A 24,596-nucleotide genomic window follows, 5' to 3' on the forward strand; every position below is an offset into this window, starting at 1 on the left:
GCATGTTACTCAATTACACCAACAGAGAATTTAGCCCTGACTTTGCTTTTTAATATCCTCATCTTTATCCTAAAGGAAAAGGGACAGTTTCAACAGGCCTCAGTCCAGCCAACCACTTTTGCACAGTGAATTTTGCTTGCACAATTATGTGCAGGAGAAAATTCAGGGATTTGCACAAACTGCATGTGAAAATTGAGACCAGTTTTTCAAATCTGGCTCAAAACGCTAGCTAACTTTTGGCTTTACTGAGTGGAATTTACATAGTGATCCCCTCCTCCTTGTTTCCTTCCTTAGAAAGAGCCCGGGATTATCTGCACAAGACTGGAAGGTTCATTGTAATTGGTGGAATCGTCTCACCTGTACATGACTCCTATGGGAAGCAGGTTAGTTGATCAAGTTCTTGCTCTCTCCTGTGTGATATTGCCAAAGTAATCTGCAGGAAGCTGGGAGTGTGCATGAATGACAGGAAGAGTTAGGTCTGAGGGTTTCTAGTTCAATGAACACCCTGGGAATCAGGTAATGCTGGTTCCAAAACTGAGTCTGCAGGAGAGTGAAATCTTACAGCTCAGCTGATGCCAGAGTGAAAGCTGTGGAGAAGCTACAGAAGGCTGGGATAAGATTGTGTGGGTCACATAGTACCCATTCATAGTTCTGATTAACCTGATGTAGGGACAGCAGTGTTACCAGCTCTTGTGATTTTTACCTCAAGTCTAGCTTTTCTTAAAGCTGCAGCTCCTGGAGTCTTGAGATTTTCTGTAATCACAGCTTTCATTTAACTTTAGCCCCAAGTTTCTAGCCCTTGTGATTACAGAGGAAAGCTGGAAAATGTGATCCCTAAAGACACAAACACCAGAAAGCAAATAATGGGGTTTTTTTAATCTCATGTTTTTAAACCAATTTTATAAGTTTGGGGGCCTGGCTCATGATTTTCATACGCTTGGGCTTGGCAATACTGGGACAGGAGCTGTTAAAAGCATCTTCTGGAGAACGAAATCCAAAGACGGGAAATCTCTATATTTGAGCTGCAGAAGTCTCCTCCTAACCAAAAGACTCGAGAAAATGCTGTCCCTGTCATTAGCCCCCAGGCCAAACAGGATTCAGAGAGAAGTGAAGCTCTCATGATGTCATGTAGGCTGCTTGGTTCTGCCCTCTGAATCCAGGCAAGACATAGATACCTCTGCCCTATGCTGATGAGTAACCTTGGTGATGGCCCATCTGTGGGGTGCTATTGGGTTCACACTCAGTTTAGTGGATCTGTGTCCCTGTGGTGCATTCAGGAGAGCTTGGACTAGGTTTTGGTGGGGAAATCACAGAATTGAGTCAGGTCCAAGCTTGAGGGAGGACTGGACATTGGACAAAGCTTCACTGATTCTCCTGCATCCTCTCTTAGTTACTATTCTCTTTCAGGGCCTGGTCTCCAGCCGACACCGTCTGACCATGTGCCAACTGGCCGTCCAGTCCTCTGACTGGATCAGGTGAGGTAACAGCTTAGGTATTGCCAGTAGGGTTATACAAGGAGCCTTTGAAAGACACGACGCTCCTTTATGGGGCAACGCCGGCCTGTAGGAATCTAGTTTGAGTCACATCCACCAGTTCAGGGAAGGTCAGTTCAGACTGAGCTTGGAGAGGATTTTCAAGGGGCTCATCTCAGAGCCAGCAAGTGGTAGCTAGTGATGTGCATCAAACATCCCCCACCAAAGGAGGAGGTGAAAGCAAAGCTTCAGTCAGCCCTTCCAGCTGTGACAGATGACAGACACTCTTATGGGCTAAGCACGAGTGTGTAATTAAAGCAAGCTTCCACTAATTACCTTAATTATGCACCAGAAAAGTTTGTGCCATTATAATTTGCATGGAAAGAGCATGTTTTAATAATGGCTCTTTGTTACTGTGAGTGCGCGTGCCTGTATAAAAAACTCAGCAGTCTTTGTAGGTCAGAGGAAGCACATTCCTCACACAAGGAGAGAAAGTGGGAGGAGGCTGCTGAAAAGAAAGGGAATGAGCAAACAGGCTATGGAGGAGAGTAGGGAAGGGGAAGAACAAGGAGAGAGGGACAAGTACCAGGAGGAATTGCAAGGGAGGAAGATCAAGAAGGTTGAGAAAAGGAGTAACAAATAGGGCACACCTGGACCTGATCCAAATCCCACTGACTTCAGTGGGATTCTTTCCATTGGATGAGACCAGATAGAGTTGACTAATATTGATGGCCACATGGAGAGACACCAAGTTGCATCAGATGATATGGAAGCTATCAGAAGGATTGGGTGGATGGTCATGACTGCATGAGTGAGTGTCTGCCTGGCTTTGGTGAGCATGTGTGTCTGACACAGCTGGGAGCATCTGGCAGAAGCTTGTCTGTATGCACAGGCTCTGAGTGCTATTGTTTATTATTACCGCTAGTGTCAATCCCAGATACACAGACCCTAATGAAGAGCAGAGATGGTTTCTAACTTAGCTCAGGCGTGTGCAGCAGAGAGGTTACACAGACATTAGGCACTCCACATGTTTTTAATTAGTGAGATCACGTCTGAGAGTCCTCAGGTGGGGTGTGAGAGAAAAAAATATATTCAGCTGCTAAGAAAATGTTTAAGAAACATCTCAATTTAGCAGCTCATTAAGTTTTCAATTAAGCCAGGCTGTAGCGTTGGAGGTTTGTCTTTCACAATCTGGTGTATAGAGGAGGGATGGAAATTCCTGCACCCACATTCTGTGTGAGACAGGCATGAAATCTCATTGCCAGGAAAGGCCCTGGGAACAGCCAGGGTGTGATTAGCAATTCATGAAAGACTGGGGGCTCTCAGAAGGTCTGAGAAAAGAAAAAGAAAAAGAAGAGTTTTCCTGCTCTGGGAAAAAGGCCCAGTGAAGGAGCGGTGGGGGAAGCTTTTCCTAGAAAAAAAGGCTGCCTTTCATATTGTCTTTGTGCAAAAAGACAAAGGCACCAGACTAATGAATTCCCCCCATGGCCTCAAGAAACAACTGCTGGATAAATTCTGTGTCTCCCAAATGATTTTACAAACATCCAGCTATGGGGAAGGATGGTCCAGTGGTTAGAACACTAGCTGTGAGGATGTGAGAGACTACGGTTCAATTCCCTGTTCTGCCATAGACTTTCTGTGTGACCTTGGGCAAGTCCCTTAGCTTCCCATCTGTACAATGGGGACAAGAGCACTGTCCTGTCTCACAAGTGGGAGGCCAGCCAAGGGTGGGGGGGAGAAAGCAAGAGGTAGAGATAATTTTTATGAATAATGTCACAGCTCTTGGACACTGCATCCCAAGGCACAGCTACATCCCCTTTCACCCAGACCCCTGCCTGGGGCTTCTCTTCACTGGCACCAGCTGCGCCGGTGCAAATCACTTGTTACCCCAGCCAGCACATCTAATGCAAGGGGCTCACGCTGGTGTGGTGACTGCCCCAGCACCGACAAGGCTTTCGCCACGTTCCCCGTTTCCACTCTTCCTCGTAGTGCTCTGATCTTTCAGTAATGCAACAGAGGACAGTGGGTTATTTCACCAGAGGGCGGTGCAGTAAACGATGTTACCTCACCTGCCTTGTCTTGCTAAAAGCCAGCAATGGTGGTCAGTGGGGCGACCCTTCCCTTTCTCTGTGAGGGCTGCGTCACGTAACTGTTGCTCAGGCACGTGAGAGTGGGTCAGGCTGGTATGCTGCCGGTGCCATCGTGTTTGGTGGTGCTCAGCTATCAGGACTGCACCTGCACGCAGTTTAATTTCCTGAAAGAAAAGTTTAAACCCTTAAAAATTTCCCCCTTTGGCTTTAGCTGTGGCACTTCAGGGTGGGAAGGGTTAAAGATGCTTCCTCCCATATGGATAGAACCACAATAGGTCAAGGCCCAAGAAGGGGGGCAGGTAAGAGCCTCTCTACAGGGTTTTACACCCCTCTGTGATGTAGGTTGCCAACAGGCTGGGCTAGTGCCCAGCAGGGCCGACGAGAGGGGGGGAAGCCGGTACAAATTACTGGGGCCCAGCAGCCCGGAATGGGGCCCGGGGCCCAGCTTCGTTGGCCCTATTTAGCTAGTCCGCCCTTGCTGGGGGGCCCGAACCTGCTTTCGGCGGCCCCGGTGCCCAGTATCCCCATGGAGGTACCCTCCAGGCCAGTGCCCTGCCTGCAGTGCCCTGCCTTCAGTGACACCATGTCCCAACAGCCACTGAGCTTCATGCAACTTCCGCCAGCTCCTCCCAGACGCTGTTTGGGTGAGGGGGCAGAAAGAGGAAGCACTTCATTGCGAGCAGCAGTGGCGTGGGCAGCCATGCACACGTTATGCATGATGCACACCATTGACAGGGACAGGGCAAAAGGGGCAGTTTGCCCCAGGCCCTCCTGCATTTGAGAGGTCCCCTAAACAGAGTCATGCTGAGACACAACGTGCCAGGGTTGCAACGCCACTCACGGAAATTTGTCCCAGTGGATGCTGTGAGCCCTGCCTTGAGAGTGGTTCAGCCGTGCACACCATGGGAAAAATTTCTGGGAGCGACCCTGGAGAGCAGAAACCCTGGACAGCCATTGCATTCATTCTTCCTCGGGAGTCCAGTGTGCTTCTCTGTCCCATTGTCATGTTGGCAACCAAAGCTGCTGTCTCAATACATTTCCATGCAGTGTCTGGCACCTGGGCGGAGGCCAGAGGAGAAGAGCTTTTAGACGGGCATGCCCAGGACTGGGGAGGGACGAGGAAATGGAGCAGGGATGGAGGAGTTTAACCAAAGGCAGGTAGGGAGAATACAATGAGAATGTGATGGCTGGAAAAGCTGCATTTGGCATTTTATTCCAGCCACTAATCGCAGGCAGACATGAGGAGGTTAACATGGATGGTTCCCTGCAGCATGGTTGTCTCTTTCTGGCCTCTCCACTGCAACTGAGCATGCTGGATGGTGAAGGACAGAGCAAGATTCACATGCAAACCCTCTTTGTTATGTTCTCTCCTCCCCACAGGGTGGACCCCTGGGAGTGCTATCAGGACACCTGGCAGACTACCTGCAGCGTACTGGAACACCACCGTGATCTGATGAAGGTGAGTCACACCTGGGCAGGTGTGTCACAGAGGGGGGAGGGGAAAGCTGTGGCTAGCAGGAGAAGTGTAGGAAAGCGGTTAGACCAATGCATTTTTAATGCACAACTCAAATGTCCCTCTAATAGCTTTGATCTGTAGCACTTTCAGGGCTGAGTTCAGGCTCAGCGGTAGCCAATGCAGGGCAGGTTTCTCTCTCTTTCAGGTTGATTCAATTATACCAACGTGATATATATGTTTGATGGACTGATCCTTAGCTGTGGAAAAACAGCATAGCTCCCCTGAAACCTGTGGAGCTGTGACGATTTATCAAGCTGAGGTTCTGGCCCAACACAGGTAGATGAGAGAATATTACACAGGCATGTATCCACCTCTCCCAGCTGGAAAAAGAAAAAAGGAGTCAGCCCTCTAGGATTGGGTGTGCACATCATCATCAGACAGCAAAGTACCAATCACACGTTGCAGCAAACACTCCAGCCCAGATCAATACACCCACATGGAGGCTAAAAATACCATCAGTAACAAGGAGCAAGGGGACAAGCCAGTAAAAACAAAACACTGCACCTCACAAAATAATCGCTCCAACAAGGGATTCCAAACAGCTGCCATTCCTGGAAACTGAATGGTTCTCCAGACCAGCAAATAGGAAAGGCTCCCAAGAATGCACCAAGGCCCAAACCCAACAACCTCCAATAAGAGATAGTCACAGCATCTGCTATGCAGATTTTGCAAGGGTATTAGGACTTGTCGGTACACGGTGTGATAAACTCACTGTCCCAGAGCACCCCTTTTGGCGAGTCCTGGCGTTGCCCCTTTGCCTCCTCTCAACCTAAGGATCACATGGTCTGCTGTGTGACTCCACCTGCTGGCCAGGTCACAATAGTCCACCCATTACAGAGTATCAATGTCGTGCACCAACAGTGTCACCCTTACGACATTCCCCTCCCCGATCCAGACTTCTCCCAGCAGAACTCACCCCCACCCCCCAAATAGAACCAAGCACCACTTCAGCCACTCCACCCATCCTGGTGTTGAGCCTCTCTGAGTTCTTCCCAACTTTCTGGGCCAGCCTCCACTGGACCTTGTCCTTTTGTTAGGGCTCATCATAGGAATCCGCTCCATGCCTGCGGCTTTCCCATGTCCCTTCTGCCCCTGGCCATTTGCCACAGCTCCTTTCTCAGGAGAGACTCCCAGGCCTTCTCTCCTCTGAGCCCCGTCCCCACTGGATCTCTTCCTCACTGCTCTGAGTGTCTTGCTTTATGAAGGTGAGTCTCCTCCCCAGCTGAGTCTGCCTATGAACTGTACCTAATGCAGCCTCCAGTTGCCACCAAGTGGGCTAAATGAACCCTCGGCCTCCCATTAACCCTTCGCTGCCAGTGTGGGATGTACACACCCCATCACAGTGGAGTTATTCGGGAGTAGCTGTCACACTGTAAATTCACACCCTTCCTTAATCTGAATTAAGTTTTACTGTGTAGACGGGTCCTCACAGTAAGGGAGCTAGGCAAAAGGAGATTAGAAGAAAGTGGAATGAAAAGAACATTGTGCTGCACATGACCGAATTACATCCACCTTTGGAAAAGGACTAAGGACAAACTCCCAGCACTGTGTCTACTCCAGGGAAATGCCAAGCTCCTGTACACGGGGAAATCCATGTCAGGACGCACACAAGAACGAGGCTGCAATGAGAGCAGTTGGGGATGGCAAACTCACAGCTAAGCAATCATCGTCCCTGCTGGCCACACAGTCAATCCAGGGGGAAAGAGGGCATTTGAAAGACAAGTGAATGAAGCCCTGCTTACTCACCTAACAAAATAACCCCCTGGGACAAACCTGGCTCTGTTGGCCCTAAGGAATGACTCACAGCAACAGGAAAATTCAAGGGCATCTTCCGTGCTGGGTAAACCCCAGAGAATATGTGACACAGTAAGTGAAACCCCTCTACAGGCGCAGGCAGAAGTGAGAATGAAGATCACAAACCCTGAACAGAAATGGGACTTCCCACCACCTCTTCAGCTAATGATCTTAGACCATTGACCCTACCCTCCAGCAACAGCAATGGGGAGGTTGGCATTAAAGCTGCCCTGAGACCTGGATGAAAGTGATGAACCAGTCAGGGCTCAAGTGGGCAAAGAAGGGCAGGAGGAGGAACCAATGAAACAAACCGAGTTGAGAAGAAAAGCAGATGGCTTGGCCATGCCACTTGCCTGGCCCAGTGCCAGGGAGGAAGGATCTGCAGGCATCACAGCAGGGGCAGGTACGGAGGAAGCAGTTGAAAGAAGAGAAGGTGGAAGCTTCAGGCATTTGGCCAGGGAGTTTTTGCCAGGTGTGCGTGTTTGGGGGCGGGGGATAGGTGGGAGAAAGCATGGAGTTGTTTTTGAGGGAGACGCCGATGGGTGAGTGACTGAGGCTGGCACCACTGGCAGAGCCATGTGGGGGTATCCACAGCTCGCTAAGCTAGTAGATCTGATGGTTAGGGACGGGGTAAAAGGAGAAGGCTTTAAAGGCAAAGAGCAGGCACGCATGGGAGAGGGAGAGCCATTGGAGGAATGCCAGCAGAGAAGTGATGTGGTGAAAGTGGAAGTCAAGATGACCATTCTGGGGGGTATTAACAGGATTGCCCTATGTTAGACACAGGGGGTAACTGACCTGCTCTACTCAGCACCAGGGAGACCCCAGCTGGAGTGCTCTGTCCAGTTCCGGGCACCACACTTGAAGAAAGATGTGGACAAATGGAGAGAGCCCAGAAAGAGCAACAAATGGTAAAAGGTTTAGCAAACCTGACCTATAAAGAAAGCTTAAAAACACGGGGCATGTTTAGTCTTGGAAAAAGACCTGATGACAGTCTTCATCTATGTTAAGGGCTCTTATAAAGAGGACAGCGATCATTTGTTCTCCATGTCCATGGAAGGTAGGACAAGTAATGGGCTTAATCTGCAGCAAGATTAGATTAGATATTAGGAAAACCTTTCTAACTCTAAGGGTGGTTAAGCTCTGGAATAGGCTTCCCAGGGAGGTTGTGGAATCCCCACTATTGGAGGTTTTTAAGAAGAGGTTGGACAAACACCTGTCAGGGATGGTCTAGGTTTAGGGTCCTGCCTCAGGGCAGGGGCTTGGACTAGATGACCTCTCAAGGTCCCTTCCTGCCCTACATTTCTATGATTCTGTGACCCTACTAGCAGTGTTTTGGCTAGACTGAGGGAGGCAGCGTGGCTGGCAACAAGGCCAGAGAGGGGCAGATTACAGTAGTCGAGACACAAGATGAGGAAAGTCTGAATTCGTGCGTCAGCAGTCTGGACAGGCAGGCTAGGCTGAACATTGTGTCTCACACAACACTGCTTCCCACTGCTGTTCTGCCCCTCTGGATCCTACTAGCCCCTGCCCCATGGAGCGGAACTGAAGGGAGGAGAGCTGACATCTCAGTGCTATCGTTACCTTGAGAGAACATTCTGGGAACAAGCCAAGTTGTTATGAATCATTTCAAATCCACCCTCCAGTCAGATGAAATTTTTATGATGGTTCCAATTCCTCTGAAGGGAGGCAAGTGGCGTGGATACGAGGGAAGGGATTATAGTGAGGGCTCAGGGTGGGTTGGATTCTCCCCCCACCACCACATTAACATTCCTTTAAAGTTCTTAGCTAGCAGGGCAGGAGCCACCCCAGGATTCCACAGTTAATGAGGCCCCGTCTGTTCACTTCTTGCCTCCAGTTCGAAGGGAGCGGAAGGAAGGAGCAGGTGGGATTGGCTCAGGAAATAAGATTTGATGCAAGAATGCGTGTTGAGTGCAGTCATTATTCTGCTGTCTTTCTCTCCTAGCACAGGATGAGTTTGCAACATTGCAGTCTTATCCTGGGCAGCAACCTGGGGGCTGGGGACCCAGAACGGTGCTAACTCATTGCAGGGCTAAAACAATGTTTAAAGCCTGCCTGCCTCTTTGAAATGTGTGCAGCAATCTCCTCACAGAAGCAGGTTCACACGCAGCCAAATCAGGAGCCAGCTTTTCTATTCCTCTTAGGATCGCGGCCTGAAAGGGGAATGCATGGCTCAGGGGACGGGCAGCTCATGTGAGCAGGAGCCTTTCACCTCTGGGGACTGGCTCCAATCTGGCACAGTTTGACACTGACTGAAGCCAACTGTCATCTAGCAGCTGTTCACAGTGGCCTTCGTGAAATGACTTTGGAGAGCATAGCCCAGCTCCTAGTGCGCAGGTGGCTGCATCACAAAACCCACCACCAATTAGCACTAATTGGAAGTCATTTTATCATACTCAGGAAAGAAGACTGATTGGGCCGTAAGGCTGAAGGCCCCTCTCACCCCAGAGATGGTCACGCAGGCGCTCGGATATGACTACCACTGCCCAACACCCATTTTAGCAGATGCAGCAGAGGGGACAAAGACTGAATGGGCCATGGAGACTAAATTACCCCAGAGCCAGTCCCTACAGAACAGGGGAAGGGCACACCAACATGGCAGCATGGGTGAAGCTGACACAGCCTTTCCCTCTCCCAACCTCATGGTGTGGGTACAGAGAGTTTTTCACTCCCCAGAGTTGCCAGGCTGACACCAAATTCACTTTAAAAGAACAGAGAATGTTTGAAGTCTCCTATTCCCATGAGGCCCATGTGTGCTTAGAAGAACAGTAGGGGGTGGGGGAGGGGGGAAATCTCGAGTCATTAGAAAAAAAATGAAATGGCAAATGAAATTGCAATGTATAAATCAGCCTTGCAAAATTTGTCCAGCCTGGGCACCAAAATCTGCTCAGCTGCCCTTTACTGTGATTGATAATCATGGAAAATCCAGTGACAATTTACCTGCCTGACAAAACATTACTCAGCTCTGGTGAGTGGATGACTAGAATGTTGCCAAGCTGGTATAAGATCCGCCTGCATGCGGACAGACATCTCCAGTGATAACAGCATCTCCTCTTGCTTAGCTTTGGCCTTCCTCTTATGCCTAAGAATCCAGGAGAGGAATACTTGAAAACACACAATTGTCCTGATTAATTCACACTAAGGGTTAAGGCAGCCATGAAATATACCAGGCTAAATGGGAGAGGGCATTTGGGTTAGTATTTTGTTAATACCAGTTTTTGAATTGTATCCTTATAATGGTTTTGCACAGATCAAGCCGGTCTCATCACACATACTAGAAATCATTCCAGTGAGTATCCTATTTATGGAGATGCTTAGGGTATGCTAAGCGAGCCTCCCAGCCCAGGCCTACAGACTTGGGTTATTATGGGCACTCTAAAAATAGCTGTATAGACAGCGCTTTGAAGATGCACTTCAGGTTGGAGCTAGGGCTCTGAAGCCTATCGCCTTCCCCTGGCTTCATTGCCTTTCATTAGGTCATATGGCCCGGTCTCATTTTACTGGCTGGGAACAGGAAGCATGAAATGAGGCTGGCTGTGTCTCCTAGTAACGACTGGAGAATGTTATTAATTTGTGAGCTGTAGGGCTGGCTACCAAGCTATAGCAAGAAATCTATGGATGTGTTTCTGGCTCTGGAGTTATGTTACTGACTCCTTCCATTTCATCCCCACCCTAGCGAGTGACTGGCTGCATCCTCTCCAATGTGAACACGCCTTCCATGACCCCAGTGATTGGACAGCCCCAGAATGAGTCTCCACAGCCCATTTACCAGAACAGCAATGTTTCCAACAAGCCCACGGCAGGTAGGTCTCAGCAGAGAGGAGGTCTCCAAATGGAGCAGAGGTAAGCCCTGGAGACAGCACCAATCTGAATTCCCCAGACCTGTTCCCCCAGAAATAGGGAAGGGAAACAGACCTGTCCAAGAAACAATAAATGAAGGTTTCAGGTAAAATAGTGTATGGTTCCAAAATGTATAATTTGAGGGAATTGAGATTCCAGACCCATGCAATTCAGCAATATTTGGGTTCAGGTTTGGAAAATGCAGCCTACCTGTCACTGGGTCTTTTTGCTATCTTCTCTCCCTTCCCCAACTCCTTATTGACTGGGATCCATCAGCAGAGTCCACTTGAGTGTCCACACAATTGGCACCGGGAGCAACATGGGAAAAAGACCAAACGGGCCATGGAGACTGAGCCACGCTCCACAGCTAAAAGTGGTCTCTTCAGGTTCAAGTTAAGGCATAGGCGGAGTATTGGGAGGAAGTTCATGCTGCCAGTGTCTATGCTCTACCTGTTCTGTGAATGAACAGAGAACTTCCCTTTCGAAGGGCTGTCACTCTGGCACTAAATCTACATGAAAAAGGTATCTTAAAATTGCCCCAAAACCAGGCTTGATCCTTAAACATGGTAGAAGTGCAATCTCATGCCTATTTTTTACATGTAAGTACTGCACGTCACACTTAAATCCAATGATTAACCACTTAGGGGGCTGTCTGAGGACATTTTAAATATGCTGTTACCAGTTTTGTATTTGCAATCATGGTCATTCTAGGTGCAGATTAGTTAGGCACAATCCTGAGTTCATGGTGCACCCACAACTGCACCCCCAGCTTCTTTAAAAATCCAAACAGGGTGAAATTAAAGAGTTTTAAGAGGGGGCTGAAATCAAGAAACCAGTAAGGGGCCATTTGCACCAAGTTGCTGATCAGATCCTTAGCAGAAAATATTGGTTTCTTTCCAATTCTTGGTGCGGGGGAAAAAGCTCTTCAGGATGACGAACGTCTACATGAAATAACTTCAATCCAGCAACAAGGCTCTAAACGAGTCATTCAAACAGACTGAAGTGGATACAAACAGAACAGAAGGTGGGAACAAGAGTGTATTGATTTAAGAACCCAGCCAGCAGAGATGGCCAGCGGGGATTCCCCCACGCCCTCAGAGTCAAATGCCCTGTGTGTTCTGAGAGCTCTGTAGGGGAACAACAGACAGGCCTTGTGCAGTGAGACGTAGTTCTTGCAGGGGGCTCAGACTCTGAACCTGCCTTTTACCTATTCTCTCTCCCTCCAGCAAAGATCTTGGGGAAGATGGGAGAAAGCCTGAGCCGGATTTGCTGTGTCCGTCCACCAATGGAGCGCTTCACCTTTGTGGGTACGTTATGAAAATGTAGATGCTTGCTTTCATCTACGTTCCTCCCCACTCCATGGTCTTCCTCCTCTTTTCTGCCTCCCATCCAACCCACTCGCAGCCAGATCCTCAGCAAGTGCAAATCAATGTAGATTCATTGACAACAGTGGTGCTGTGTCCATTTATACCAGCTGATGACCAGGCCCCCACTCTCTCTCTCTCTGACAGCATCTCCCTGGTTGTCACAGGGATTGTGCCAAAATTCATTGCAGGTAGGCACTCAGATCCCACCCAGGATTTCCCTGGATTGCTCAACAGGAAGCAGTATTAGCTTAACTAGGGAAATCTGCCCCACTTGAGCCCGGCTATGCTAGGGTAAGAGGCACAGCGACTCTGAGTTTGCAATGCCTGGATGTAGACAGACACCACTAAGGTGAAAGAATCTCCGGAAGTATTAACTCCAACCACTAACAGGAAATCTACACAGTCTCTCTCACCAGTGATTGTAAGGCTGGATGATCCCTTTATGATCACCTGGCCTGGCCTCTTGCACCATGCGGCCCTAGAACCTCACCCAGCCAGTCCCCCGTTGAGCGGGAGCAGATCTTTTAGAAAGATGCCCAATCTCCTTCGAAAGACTCTGAGTGACCAGAAATCCACCACCAGGTGCTAGGTATACAGGTATGCACTGGTAGAGCAGGAATCCTGTTAACACTAAGAGCCACTGCTGAGCAGTTAAAGAGCCGTCTCCCCTCCTGGGCACACTCTGGCACAGATGCTCATTTGAAGCTTGGACTCTGGTACTTCTCTTTCTCCAGATGAGAATGCGAATTTGGGGACCGTGATGAGATACGAGGAGATTGGTGAGTACGCACTGTTCTGCCCTCAGGAAGGCGGGGCCCTGCAAAGTGCAGCTCTCTCCCCCCAGGCTGATGCAGTGGGTGATATGGGAGGGGCCACACAGGGAATGGGGATGAACAGTCTGTTCTAGTGACTGAGCACAACACAGACGCCAAATTAGGGGACTGGGTCATCGCTCCCATTGGACACCAGGCATCTGGATTTGGGCTGGCTCAAAAGGGTGATGAACTGCCCTGGGCTGATTCCCATCCTCACGGGGAGGGAGGACAGCATTGCTATAGGGTTAGAAAAGAGGACTGGGAGTTGGGACACCTGACTTCTCTTCCTAATTCTGACACTGACTCACTGTGACCTTGGGCCAATCATTTAACCGCTCAGAGCCCCTAGGGTTGCATCTAACGCTAGGGCTGGCTTTCGACGGCGTAGCTATGTTGGTTAGGGCTGTGATCTCATCTGGGAAATGGTGGGTAAGGCATACCAGCCAAAGAAAACTCTTCCAGTATAAACTGCATCTCCACTAGCAGGGTTTGATGGTAGAGCTATCCCAGTATAACCCTCTCTAGTGTAGACAAGGCCGAAAAGTAGAGTCAGAATCTTACTTATCCACCATTGTAAGGTGCTTTGAAATCCTCCAGTGGAAGTTGCTATACATGGTACGGCCTGTTCTAAGTGTTCCTTGCCCACCTCTCCCCAGCCCCAATAAAGTAACTCTCAGGCATTAAAGAAACACAGCAGGGCTGCCATGTTAGCACAAAGAGAGGGTCCCTGGCCCAACTGCAGAAGAAAGGACTCCACGCCAACTTGGTGAAAGATCTTTGTGTTCTCTAATGATGAATACACTTCTCCCATCACATAAAATACCATGGAGAGCCTGGTATGACCCACCCAGACTGAGATGCTGAGTCACCAGTGCATCAGAAATTGGTCAGGCCCCTTCTGGAATTTTTATAGCCCCAGATGAAGAACAGAGAGTTAAGACCATCTCCCACCAACCCCTCCTAGCTCCGGCTGCCTCCAGTCCAATGGCAGATGTGTCTAGCTCTTACGAATGAGGGAGTCCCTTTCAATATTTCTTTAAAACGCTGATCCATTTTGTGGCATGTCCAAATATAAAAAAATCCTTCGCATCCTTATAAGCCTCCCTGTACTTCACAAGCAGAGGATAGCAGACCTGTTTCATTGTTTACAATTCCCACGCACCCACCCCATCACCACTAGCTAGTTGTAAAGCAGCTTAAAAACCTCAGAAATAGCATGGATAGCTCAGGCAGGAGATGATCACTGGAGCCTTCTGTGCACCCCTTTAGTGTTAAGTGTTAACCCAGGTCAGAGTTCAGAAGTTGAGGAAAGTGCTGACTTACACCCAGCTACAGGTGGCTAAGACAGGGAGTGTGTGCGGGGGGAGAGGGGAGGCTGCGTTAAATTGGGTGTTCCCCTATCCTTACAGATTTAAGCAATATTGCTGCTTCCCTCTGGTGGCCAAAAGTGGTGATGTAGACAGAGAAATCTGTTCGGCAACACTCAGTTCTAACACTGAACACTTGCAGTTTCTGTGCCTTTAAACGTCCGAGGTTCTGAGGGTCAATAAGTGATAGTGTACACATCTCCGAGTAAAATGCCAGCAATTGTGCATGTCAGCAAGCCCCTGAGGGGAGACTGATCCAAACAGGGGAAGTTAAAGGGAAGACATGAAAGTCTATACAGGTTTGCCCTGCAGTGAGCAAGTACTGGGGCTTTCTGGCAACTACCTTATTCTGCCATGACAGTGACGACATGCTGGGGAGCAGTGGGACACCCCCATTAGAGACCTTGGTTTTAACCAGTTGTCCGGGTCCTTGTAATATCTAACAGAGAACTAATAGAACATCTGTCATTTTAAAAGATCCCAAATCTGTACACCTACATACCCCAGAAATCACTTCTTTCCCCATGAGATACTTTACACGGCACATGCACGTATGCTGAAATGCAGCCATCTCTGGGGTGGAATGCAGCAGCTATTTAACCGCCCACAGCAGTGCTGCACAGCAGTGTAGGAGAGGAAATGAAATGCTGTTTGAAACTAGAGAGGTATTTAGGGTAGGCAGATGGCTTGGCCAGGGTACTGCACTGCAGCTAACATCACTGTTATTGCAGAAAGTGCGATAGGATCTTGAATAGCCACAAAGCATCAGGCCCTGTTTTTTGTGTCTTGTGGAAAGAGTCTCTCCAGCAGCACAGTGCAGGGATTGTTGGTTCAGTAGCGTCACAGGGGGAAGCCATCAGCCCATGTCTCTGAACTTCTCCATTCTCTGCTCCCTTTCTTCAGAGCTTCGTATCTTATTGCTTTGTGGCAGTGACCTGCTGGAGTCCTTCTGTATCCCAGGCCTCTGGAATGAGTCTGATGTGAGTAGCCGGCTACCGCTGCATGCAATCCATTGTGCGCTGTTTCCTTCCCTCCCGTCTTTGCTCTCTCCCACGGTGACCTTACATGTGGCATAACATTCCCAGGAAACAACTGAGTCAACTCACATGGGAAACCTTGAACAGTCTGCCTCTATCCCCCCATTCCAACCTCCCACCCCTTCCATTTACACCCTCAGCCAAGCGAGTCAGAGAGGTAGCCTGCTTCTGACTCTCAGAACCCACTAGGCTTTTATTTCAGGTTGGAGCCAGAAACTTTCCCTTTCGCATCACGTTTTTCTCCCCACCCTCAGGGAGACGAGTGGCAGAGACAGCTGGGGACTGCAGCTACTTATGTCTAATTCTGAGGGTGTAGGAAAATTTTAAAGGCCATCTCCCAAACTCATTTTCTTTTATAAACAGATGCTGTTAAATAGATTTAGGCCCTAAATTTAGAATATGGGGAGTGGGATATAGGGGTATGCAAGATCCAATTTTCATGACACTATAGGGAACAGAAATTTAAATAAACCAAGCAAAACAGTGTTTGTGTAGTATAAACCTACCACTAGTAATAATAATTCCAGCCTAGCTCTTATATAGCACTAGAGTGTTAGGAACCCAAACACTGCTGCCTTGTGCTAGGGCATGAGAACCCGGAAGTGAAACTGACCAGTCTCATTTCACTGCCCAAACTGAATGAAATGAGACATTACAGCATCCATGATGAAAAGCAAATTAAATTGTTGAAATTATTTCTTCTAATCTGTGTTGCTTTAAATGCATTTTACCGTCTTTAATTTTTTTTTTTAACCGTGGCAGATTATTTTGTCTTTAAAGCTGAGTACTGTAGTGCCAGCCCCAAATATTCCTAATCACGACTCAGGCCCCCCAAAATAATGAAAATTCATTTAAAAATCTCATGATTTAAAAAAAAAATTGTGTGGGGGGGGGGGTTGGGTTTTGTCTGCGGGCATCTGGCATTTTTAGTTCCCACTTGGGTCACATTTTCAGACATTTTCTGTGCGACCATGAGGGCTAGGTGCTGACTTTTTAAATTATGAGTGCTGAGATTCTCACAGACATCTGACTCCAGGGGATGGTGCTTTAGGTAAAAGCATCAAAACCACAAGATTCATGTTAAAATAACAAGAGTCCACAACACTGCATGTGGAGAAAAGGACCGTTTGATATGCTTTTCTAATACACCCATCAATATAGGGGCTCTGGTACTTACCAATAAAAGTAAGAATGTGGCTTGGTCATCAGAACCCAGTTTATCATCATACTGACCCATACTAACAAACATAGGTTAAAGCCACTACATTAATACTCTTGCTAGCTAGAAATATCACCTCCAGCAAACCTATCTATGTTCATGGATTCCAAGACCAGACGCAACCATTGTGATAATCTAATTCCATGGTTTTCAACCTTTTTTCATTTGTGGACCCCTAAAAAATTTCACATGGAGGTGCAGCCCCCTTTGGAAATCTTAGACATGGTCTGCGGACCCCCAGGGGTCCATGGACCACAGATTGAAAACCACTGATCTAGTCTGACCTCCTGTATAAAACAGGCCATGGAACTTCCCCCAGATAATTACAGATAACATTGTCAAGACAACAGAATTCTGTTTTAAGGACCAAGGACCAAGTCCAGCAAAGCCTGTAAGCATGTGAATAATCTGTTCCCTGACTGTGTAAGTGTGTGATTAGAGTGAGGTTTTCAGCAGTACCTGGAATTAGTTCAAAATTTGCTTTCCATGATTATTCTGTATTAAATCACATATAATTTGCTGCTTCCTTGAACATTTCCCCCAGTGAATTCATGCACTAGAATATCTGCAAAAGGGAACACAAAACAAATGCAAACGTAATGGCTGTAAATGCATTTTTGGGAGAGAACATGCTAGGAAATTGGATTTGGGGAGAATATTTGCCCAAGCTTTGCCCATCTGTCCAGATGATCTCTTCTGTCAGAGCCAGAAAATACTGAACTACCTAAATCAGGCACATGCATAAAAGCAACAGCTCCATCTTGCAAGGACATAGCTAGTTCTGCTGATGTTCTAATGCCAAAGCAGCTCAGACAGGTCTTAAATGACATGCCTACAAGCAGTTACATTCTGTCTCTACTGACCTGAGTGGAGCTCAGGAAGGGGTGAGATTTCCTTCCTACCTTTGAAAGCAGCAGACATGTTTTCCACTGAAATTCTTTGTTTGGTGCTTTAGGAGACACAGAAGGATATGTGGTCCTACCTGAGTAATTTCAAACCGACACAGACAACACAGATCAGACATGCTGGGAGAGATAGAGGGAGGTTCAAGTGTTGCTCTTTTCCTTGGTATTGAGCGGGCAACAGTGTTACTGAACTGGACGACTGTTAGCTGGCTTTGTGGGAGAGGAGAGTTCTAAGTGGGCGTTTGAATCAAGGGAACGAAAGTCCTTCCTGAACAGCGAGCGAGGTGTAGTGTGGCAACAAGGTCAGAACAGTGGACATAGAGGAAGATAATTATGGGGGTATATCTACACTGCAATGTAAGCCCAGGGTTTGTGTTCAGGCTTAAGCCTAATCCCCCTTTCCATCTACGCACAAAGTGCACTAAACTGTGGCTCAGGTCCAAGGACCCAGAGTTCAAGCCCTATTGCTTTGCAGTGTAGACACAACCCCATTGAACTTGTGCTCTGGGAGTCTGCCAAAAGTATCCCACAATCCCATGAGCTGACTTTCTTGGTCCTCTGAACAGTCAAGTTTGGTGGACAGTCAAGTTTTCACTGCACCATGAACAAAGGGCTAGAGCAGCCACATTTTGGGAGGGCACTAGGAAGTCTGGGATGGGGTGGTTGGACTTGGACCCGCATAATGAAGCCTAGATGCTGCAGCCTCAGTTTGGGACCCAGGTTTCAACAATTCCTAACTTGGGGTTACAAATAAGCAAAGACACTCAAGCCCTAGGTTAACAAACCCAGAATCTGCTAACAGGAGGTCTACTAACCCTGGGCTTATATTGCAGTATATGGGGTATGTCTACATTGCAATGTAAACCCAGGGTTAGTGGGACTCAAGTCAGTGGACTCTGCATTAGAGAACTCAGGGTTTGAGCGTCTACACTGATTGTTAATCCTACATTAACCTGGGTTCAAACTGGGGCTCTGGCATCCTCACTGCAGCATGCAGACCCAAGTCAAGCCAACCATATCCCAGATTCCCTAGTGCCATCGCACAATGTGGCCACTCTAGCCTTTGGCTGTGGTGCACTGTGGGAAAACTTGACTGTCCACCCCTTGTGTGGCGGGAAGTTTGAACAGCCTGCTAAGCAGTCACTTTGGTCAGTGCGCTACCGGAGCCAGCAACACAGAGGAGAACTTTTGAAGAACTTCTCATGTTTGCACTTGTACTCCTGTGTCAGGAAATGGGCAGAGCTTCTGTGAGACGTTGGTGGACATTTCAGCAGCGTTTTCTGACCCACCGAAGGCACCTGACAAAACTTGTGATGGAGCAGGAAGACGACACAGACATGGCAGGTGCAAATTGGCTGAAGCTGCTGATGGCATTCATTACAGCCGCTGGTAACTTGGGCTTCTGGAGCAGGGCCACAAGCTCAGCCTGGTGGGGTCACAGCATCATGCAGATCTGGGATGACCAGCAGGGGGGCCAGAAGAAGAAATATGAAGTAAGCTACGTTTCTGGTGCTTTGTGAGCAGTTTGCTGTGACATTCCTCCATAAAGACACATGAATGAGGGTGGCCATTCTGATCCAGAAGCAAGTTGCTATAACCGTCTGGAAGCTGGCTACCCCAGACTGCTACAGGTCCATTGCCAAACAATTAGGTGTTGGAAAGTCGACTGTGGATAAAGTGGTGGTGGTGGTGGTTTCTGAGTCAGTCAGGAGTGTGGTTTACCTCGAGGTGGCAGCCATATGTAATATTGCTGAAGTAATTGCCGGCTATGAGAGAATGGGGTTTCCAAATTTTGGATGGATGTCAGGGGAGAAAGCTGGAAAATGGGGAGGACCCAAGAGGGGAGGATAATCTAGATGAGGGAGGAACAAAGTCTGGACAAGAGTGGAACAAATACACCAGACCACCAGAAAGTGGCTTTGGGAGTTGTCTTTGATCCAGTGCCAGATGATCTCTAAAGCCAAATTCCTCTGGCATCCCACACTGAGTACTCAAGCAAACAAACTTCTAACACAGATACAGTGAGATCAACAGAGAGACTCAATTTCAGTAATTACGTCCAGTCTAGGAAACAGCAGCCATTCCCCTCTCCTGCTCTGCAACTGGGCAAACCAGAGAGGAGACCCTGAGAAATGAATCACTTTGTGAACTGCTTTTCCATCCGGACGCACCTCTGGGAAATAAACTCTCAGACTGAAAAATAACGGATCATTTTGTAAGTTGAGGCCCTAAATTAAGGCAGCTAGTCCTGCATCTCAGTGCTCAGATTGGCACTTGGGCACCCCAGTCTGATAATTTCAGCTGATCTGAGTGCTCAGGGTCAGGATTGGGTGCCCTAATTTAAACCCGAGGTTTGACACTTGGGCTGTTTTCCCCCCAGAATCCAGTCCTATTTTGCGTGGGATCCCAACACCCTCCCCTTCAGTTAAAGCACATGAGAGACTGAAGACAGCAGCTCACTGCAGATTCTGCTTTGCTTCCTGCAAGCAGCACCTGCTTAGAGGACTAACATTTGTATCGGGTTAAAATAATGCTGTTTAGCAGGTGGCAGTTTATTTGCTCAGATATTTCCTGATATGCCCAAGAGCACTAAGTTGTGGGGAGTTGTTTGAAAGTGCTTCAAAGAGCTGGTCAAGATGTTGTCTCACCTTCCACTGAAGATGCACAGCTTCCATTCACCAAAGTGGGGCAAAGCATCAGGGTTCTGTCTGAATCCTCGCTAAGCTTGGATGACCAGGTAGCATCCGTTTCACAGCACTCCATGCATTTGTCACCTCCAGGCTGGGTTGCTGTAACTGAAGCTGAATGTGAAGACGATGCACAGGCATGAATGTGGCTTCACCTCCACCATGGCTTAGGCCACAAAAAGTGAGCACATCAGGTGTGTGCTCAAGTCCCTCCACGGGCTCCCAGTCAGTTTATGATGCCAATTTAAGACCCTGATCCTAGTTTTCAAAGCAACGAATGGCTCAACCCCCAACTACCTCAAAGACTGGATTTTGATCTAGGAACCCCCGTGACAGCTGCACTCCCCCGGGCCAATGCAGATCACAAAGCCTAGGTTGAAGCAAGTGAGAGCTGGGGACAACGCGTTCTCTTACGAAGGCATCCAGCTGTGGCACAGAGTCCCGGAGGCGATCGGGCCAGAGCCTGACCATCTTCAGGAAATGTTGCAAAGCCGTCCTCTTGGAGGAAGCCTTTCCGCCACCATCAGTGATGCTCACAGTTCAAATACCCCATTTATTTCCAACCCCCTTTTTACCCCCAAAAAGCCTACCCTAAAGGAGCAGCTTAACACCAAAAAGGGAGACATTCCAGAGACCCATTAGGGACTTGGTATTGATTTTAGGTGAGGGACTCTCATGCTATAGTGATGGGTGGCAGGATAAAATCTTAAGACAGACAGACACATGAAATGCTCTAAGTGGAAACAGTGGGATTCTAGGACTGAGCTTTGGTTCAAGCAGTATCATTAAATACTCCATTAACTCACTGTACAGAACACGCTGCCGGGGAGCTTTAGCAAGGTCGAAACTGGAACAAAACCCAAAGGAAATGGAGCAGTGTCAGTGTCATCTTGGGAAGAAAACTCCCAGGATTGTAGGGCAAAGGGAGCAAAGAAACTTTAAATTAGGTGGTTGGGGGCTGTTTGTATTAGATTTAGAAGGTGCCAAGTGAAGCCAGGAAACCAGCTTGAAACTCAGCAACAAGGCTGCTGACTGATAAGGAGCCCAGCTGGATTTTCTCTTTCGAGGAGTGTGGCTCAGCCTTGCAGAGGAAATTCCCTCATCATTAGCTTTTCCATTATTGTGGTTGGACCCAGACCAGATTTTGCAGAGTGATCCACAGAGAAGGGCCCAAGTCAGAACCTTCAATCTGAAACCCAACAAACCATAGTGGTTTGAATGGAATGGAACCTGGATCTGAACCAGCTTTGGATTAGGTTTTGCCAGACTGAAATCTTGCCAGCCACCACTGCCAACGTCTCCATGGGAACTGAATACGCACATGCTGGAACAGAAGGGCCAGTTCAGCATAGCCGTGAGGTTAAACTTGCCCCTTTTTGCCACCTCATCGGTACTTACTGCTAGCATTTGGCAACAAGCTATTTTGGAAGAGCTTCTCCCTTACAGACCCCAATTCAGCAGCTCCTCCAGTGAACTCTGTGTGTGGAGTAGGACCGCAGACCGAGGCCCATAGGAAGGGAACGCACTGAAAAGTCCTATAAGAAAATACGATCAGAATACCTGCAGGTCTGTCTACGCTTCACGCACAGGGGGTGATTGTTAACTCAAAGAGACATACCCACCCTAGCTCGGTTCGAGCTATCACGCTAAACCAGCCATGCAGCCACGCTGCCCCAAGTACATAGCTAGGTGGGATCGTACTCAGGGCAGCTAGTGCCTCCTGCCACTCACACCACCCCAGCTACACTTTATTTTTAGTGCACTAGCGTAGGTATGGGTCCTTGAGCTAGAATTTGTATCTCCAACTGGCAGTGTAGATATCCCCAGGGAAGTTGCCAATTAGCCTCCTTAAAGACATTCATGTTTCTGGCAAAGACTTTCCAGGAAGTTTGCAGAAAGAAGGTAAGTTAAGACTTAGTTCCTTCAACACATCACAGAATATTTCAGCACATCTTTCATTTGAGTCAGGGACCTGTGAGCTGGTTCCTGGGCCAGCATCGCCCTGGTGCAGGAGGCTTAGAAGGTTCTGAAACGTCCCTCTTTGCATTGCTCCCAGATGGAGGTGATTGTCGGGGACTTTGGGATCGTGGTGGTGCCTCGGGACGGCACAGACACAGACCGGATTATGAACCATTCCTCAATACTCCGCAAGTACAAAGTAAGTGACTTTGCACAACACAGACATTCCCTGCATCATGACTGGGCCTGGGTCCGCTTGGCCTGGCTCTGCCTTCCACCCCCAGTTTCTTACTGTGCCATGATGCCATTGCGGGGCAGGTCAATGGGCAGGGTGAGCTGGCTGCATATGAAGCTTTACTGCTGCACCACTTCCATAAAGCAGCACCAATACCTGTAAGTGCTCCCAGCCTCTGCATTCAGGGAGACATTCATCCCTGTGCACAGGACTAGCATGAGGCCTGTGTGTCACTTACGTCTTCAGTGCTCATAGGTCTTGTTCCAGACCTCAGTGACTGGGATGGAGAACCCAGAAGCCCTCAAACCATCCCCAAGGAAGTGCCCAGCTGCCCATGTCACCTCTGGGCACTAGTGTTCCTCACGGCCAGAGAGCCCCGACATGCTGGGTGCACAAGCCATGAGGAGCAGAGGGCTGAGGTCAGTCATGTTCATTTGCTCTTCTCGTTTTCGCCACAGAACAACATCCTGGTTGTGAAGGATGACGTGAACCACCCAATGTCTGTCGTCAGTTCAACTAAAAGCAGGTGCGTAACTCGAAGGGCCTCCTGCTGCAGGGTACAGAGACCTGACCTGCCCTCACTTCCCACTGTGGGGCATCTCATATCCCACCCATTGGATCCAAGAATTTCCCACAATCCACCACAAATATTTCCCCATCTATCTAGGTACTTACATAGCCCCATTTCAATAGTATCTGAGTACCTCATAATCATGGCTCCATCGTGTGAGGGAGGGAAGTGGTCTGATCCCCTGGTTACAGACGGGGAACTGAGGTACGGAGTGATTAAGTGACAGGAAGTCAGTGATGGAACAGGGAATTGAACCCGTGTCTCCTGAATCCAGTTCCTTAACCACTGAGCCGTCCTCCCTCTGCAGCCTTGTCCCATCCACTTGCATTGATCTCACACACGTTCAGACCAATGGCTCCTTTGGCTAAAATGTTACCATGTGCATACTTGTGAGAGACAGTGACCCTCGTAAATGCACCTTCCCTGTGGAGATGTGACCAGCTCTTCCATGGACTGAGCCCACATGAAGCCTGATTTGAACCTTATCCAAACAGCTGCTTCCTCTTGGGGAAGAGAAAACAGGCTGGGGCAACGTGGGGCGGGTAACTGGCAAGCACTAAGTCCCTCTGTTCTCTTGCCTCCCCAGACTGGCCCTGCAGCACGGGGATGGACACGTTGTGGATTACCTGTCTCAGCCCGTCATTGACTACATCCTCAAGAGCCAGCTGTATATCAACGCCTCTGGTTAAAGCCTGAGGCGCTGCAGCAAGGCAGCCCCACCGCTCCACTTCCCTCCAGCTCTCCATCACACTTCTCGCTCTCTGTGTGTCTGTCTCTCTCTCTCTCTCACAGCCTCCGGCGCGTCCGCCTGTCTCACTCACTGACTCTAGCGCTCCATAGTGCAGGAATCTCCAGGGAGCTGTGGCAAACCACCAATGGTACACAGCTCGGCAATCTGCTTTGGAGAACCCTTCCCCTTCATACACCGGGGGGCAGGGGGTACGGTAAATAGAGATGTACCCAGCATGCCTTAGGGAGGTGGCTCTGGTGTCCACCTTCCCAGCATGCCCTAGGGAAGTGATCCTGGTGTCCACCTTCCCAGCATGCTCCAGGAACAGGGGCTCAGTCTTTTCCCATCTTACGGCACTTAAGCTAAATAAAACACGGTGGATCTTTTTATTAATAGTTTTAGTGTGAGCCCCTTGGCCTCGCGACATGATGCACTATATCCGTGCTTGGCAATGGGAAATCCTAACCCACTTGGCTCAATGCCCAGACTTGGGCTAGGCTGAGAGCGCTGCTCAGGCCACTTATGGGACAGTTTAGCTTTGAAGTAAAAAAGAACTGTGAAAATTCTGAAATGGTTTTCTGAGCTAAGGCTTGGGGGGTGGGGGCAGCGGGGGAAGCACACCTCAGCCTGGCAGCAATTGCTTCTGCTGTAGATAATTATTCATTTGGAGGGGCCTCCTTTAATCTTCACTTGACATGAACCTGGTCACTCCAGGATGTCCCTTAAGTGGTCATGCTGTATTTGAGTCTCAGGTGGCGGGTTCCTGACACTGATCCTAGAAAGGAACCTGTCATACCAGACTTGATCACAGGAACTCAAAAGTAAATGGCAGCTGAAGGCCACTGGTCGTGCTTCTCTCAAGCCCAACCATTAGGTTTTGTAGCGTCACAACATGGCAGGATCAGTCCATGGGATGCTGACAGGGGGAGAGGCTCTGTAACCTGATATTTACCAAAAGTCAATAAGCGTCTTTC

At 48.7% G+C, this 24,596-nt stretch overlaps 1 protein-coding gene across 1 annotated transcript; it reads left to right on the forward strand.

The window, feature by feature from the left end:
- Window positions 1-264: 264 nt before the first annotated feature.
- On the forward strand, window positions 265-24,050 carry LOC120394261 (nicotinamide/nicotinic acid mononucleotide adenylyltransferase 2-like; the record flags this gene model as incomplete). The annotated part of the gene is made up of 10 exons (XM_039518498.1): window positions 265-383; window positions 1,408-1,475; window positions 4,943-5,021; window positions 10,567-10,693; window positions 11,957-12,037; window positions 12,832-12,876; window positions 15,183-15,259; window positions 22,184-22,285; window positions 22,780-22,847; window positions 23,479-24,050. Coding segments are annotated over 10 exons (869 nt in total), but the record flags the coding sequence as incomplete, so codon positions are not given.
- Between the last annotated feature and the right edge of the window lie 546 nt (window positions 24,051-24,596).

Source organism: Mauremys reevesii, unplaced genomic scaffold, assembly GCF_016161935.1.
Source record: "Mauremys reevesii isolate NIE-2019 unplaced genomic scaffold, ASM1616193v1 Contig45, whole genome shotgun sequence".
In the NCBI taxonomy this organism is placed as follows: domain Eukaryota; kingdom Metazoa; phylum Chordata; order Testudines; family Geoemydidae; genus Mauremys; species Mauremys reevesii.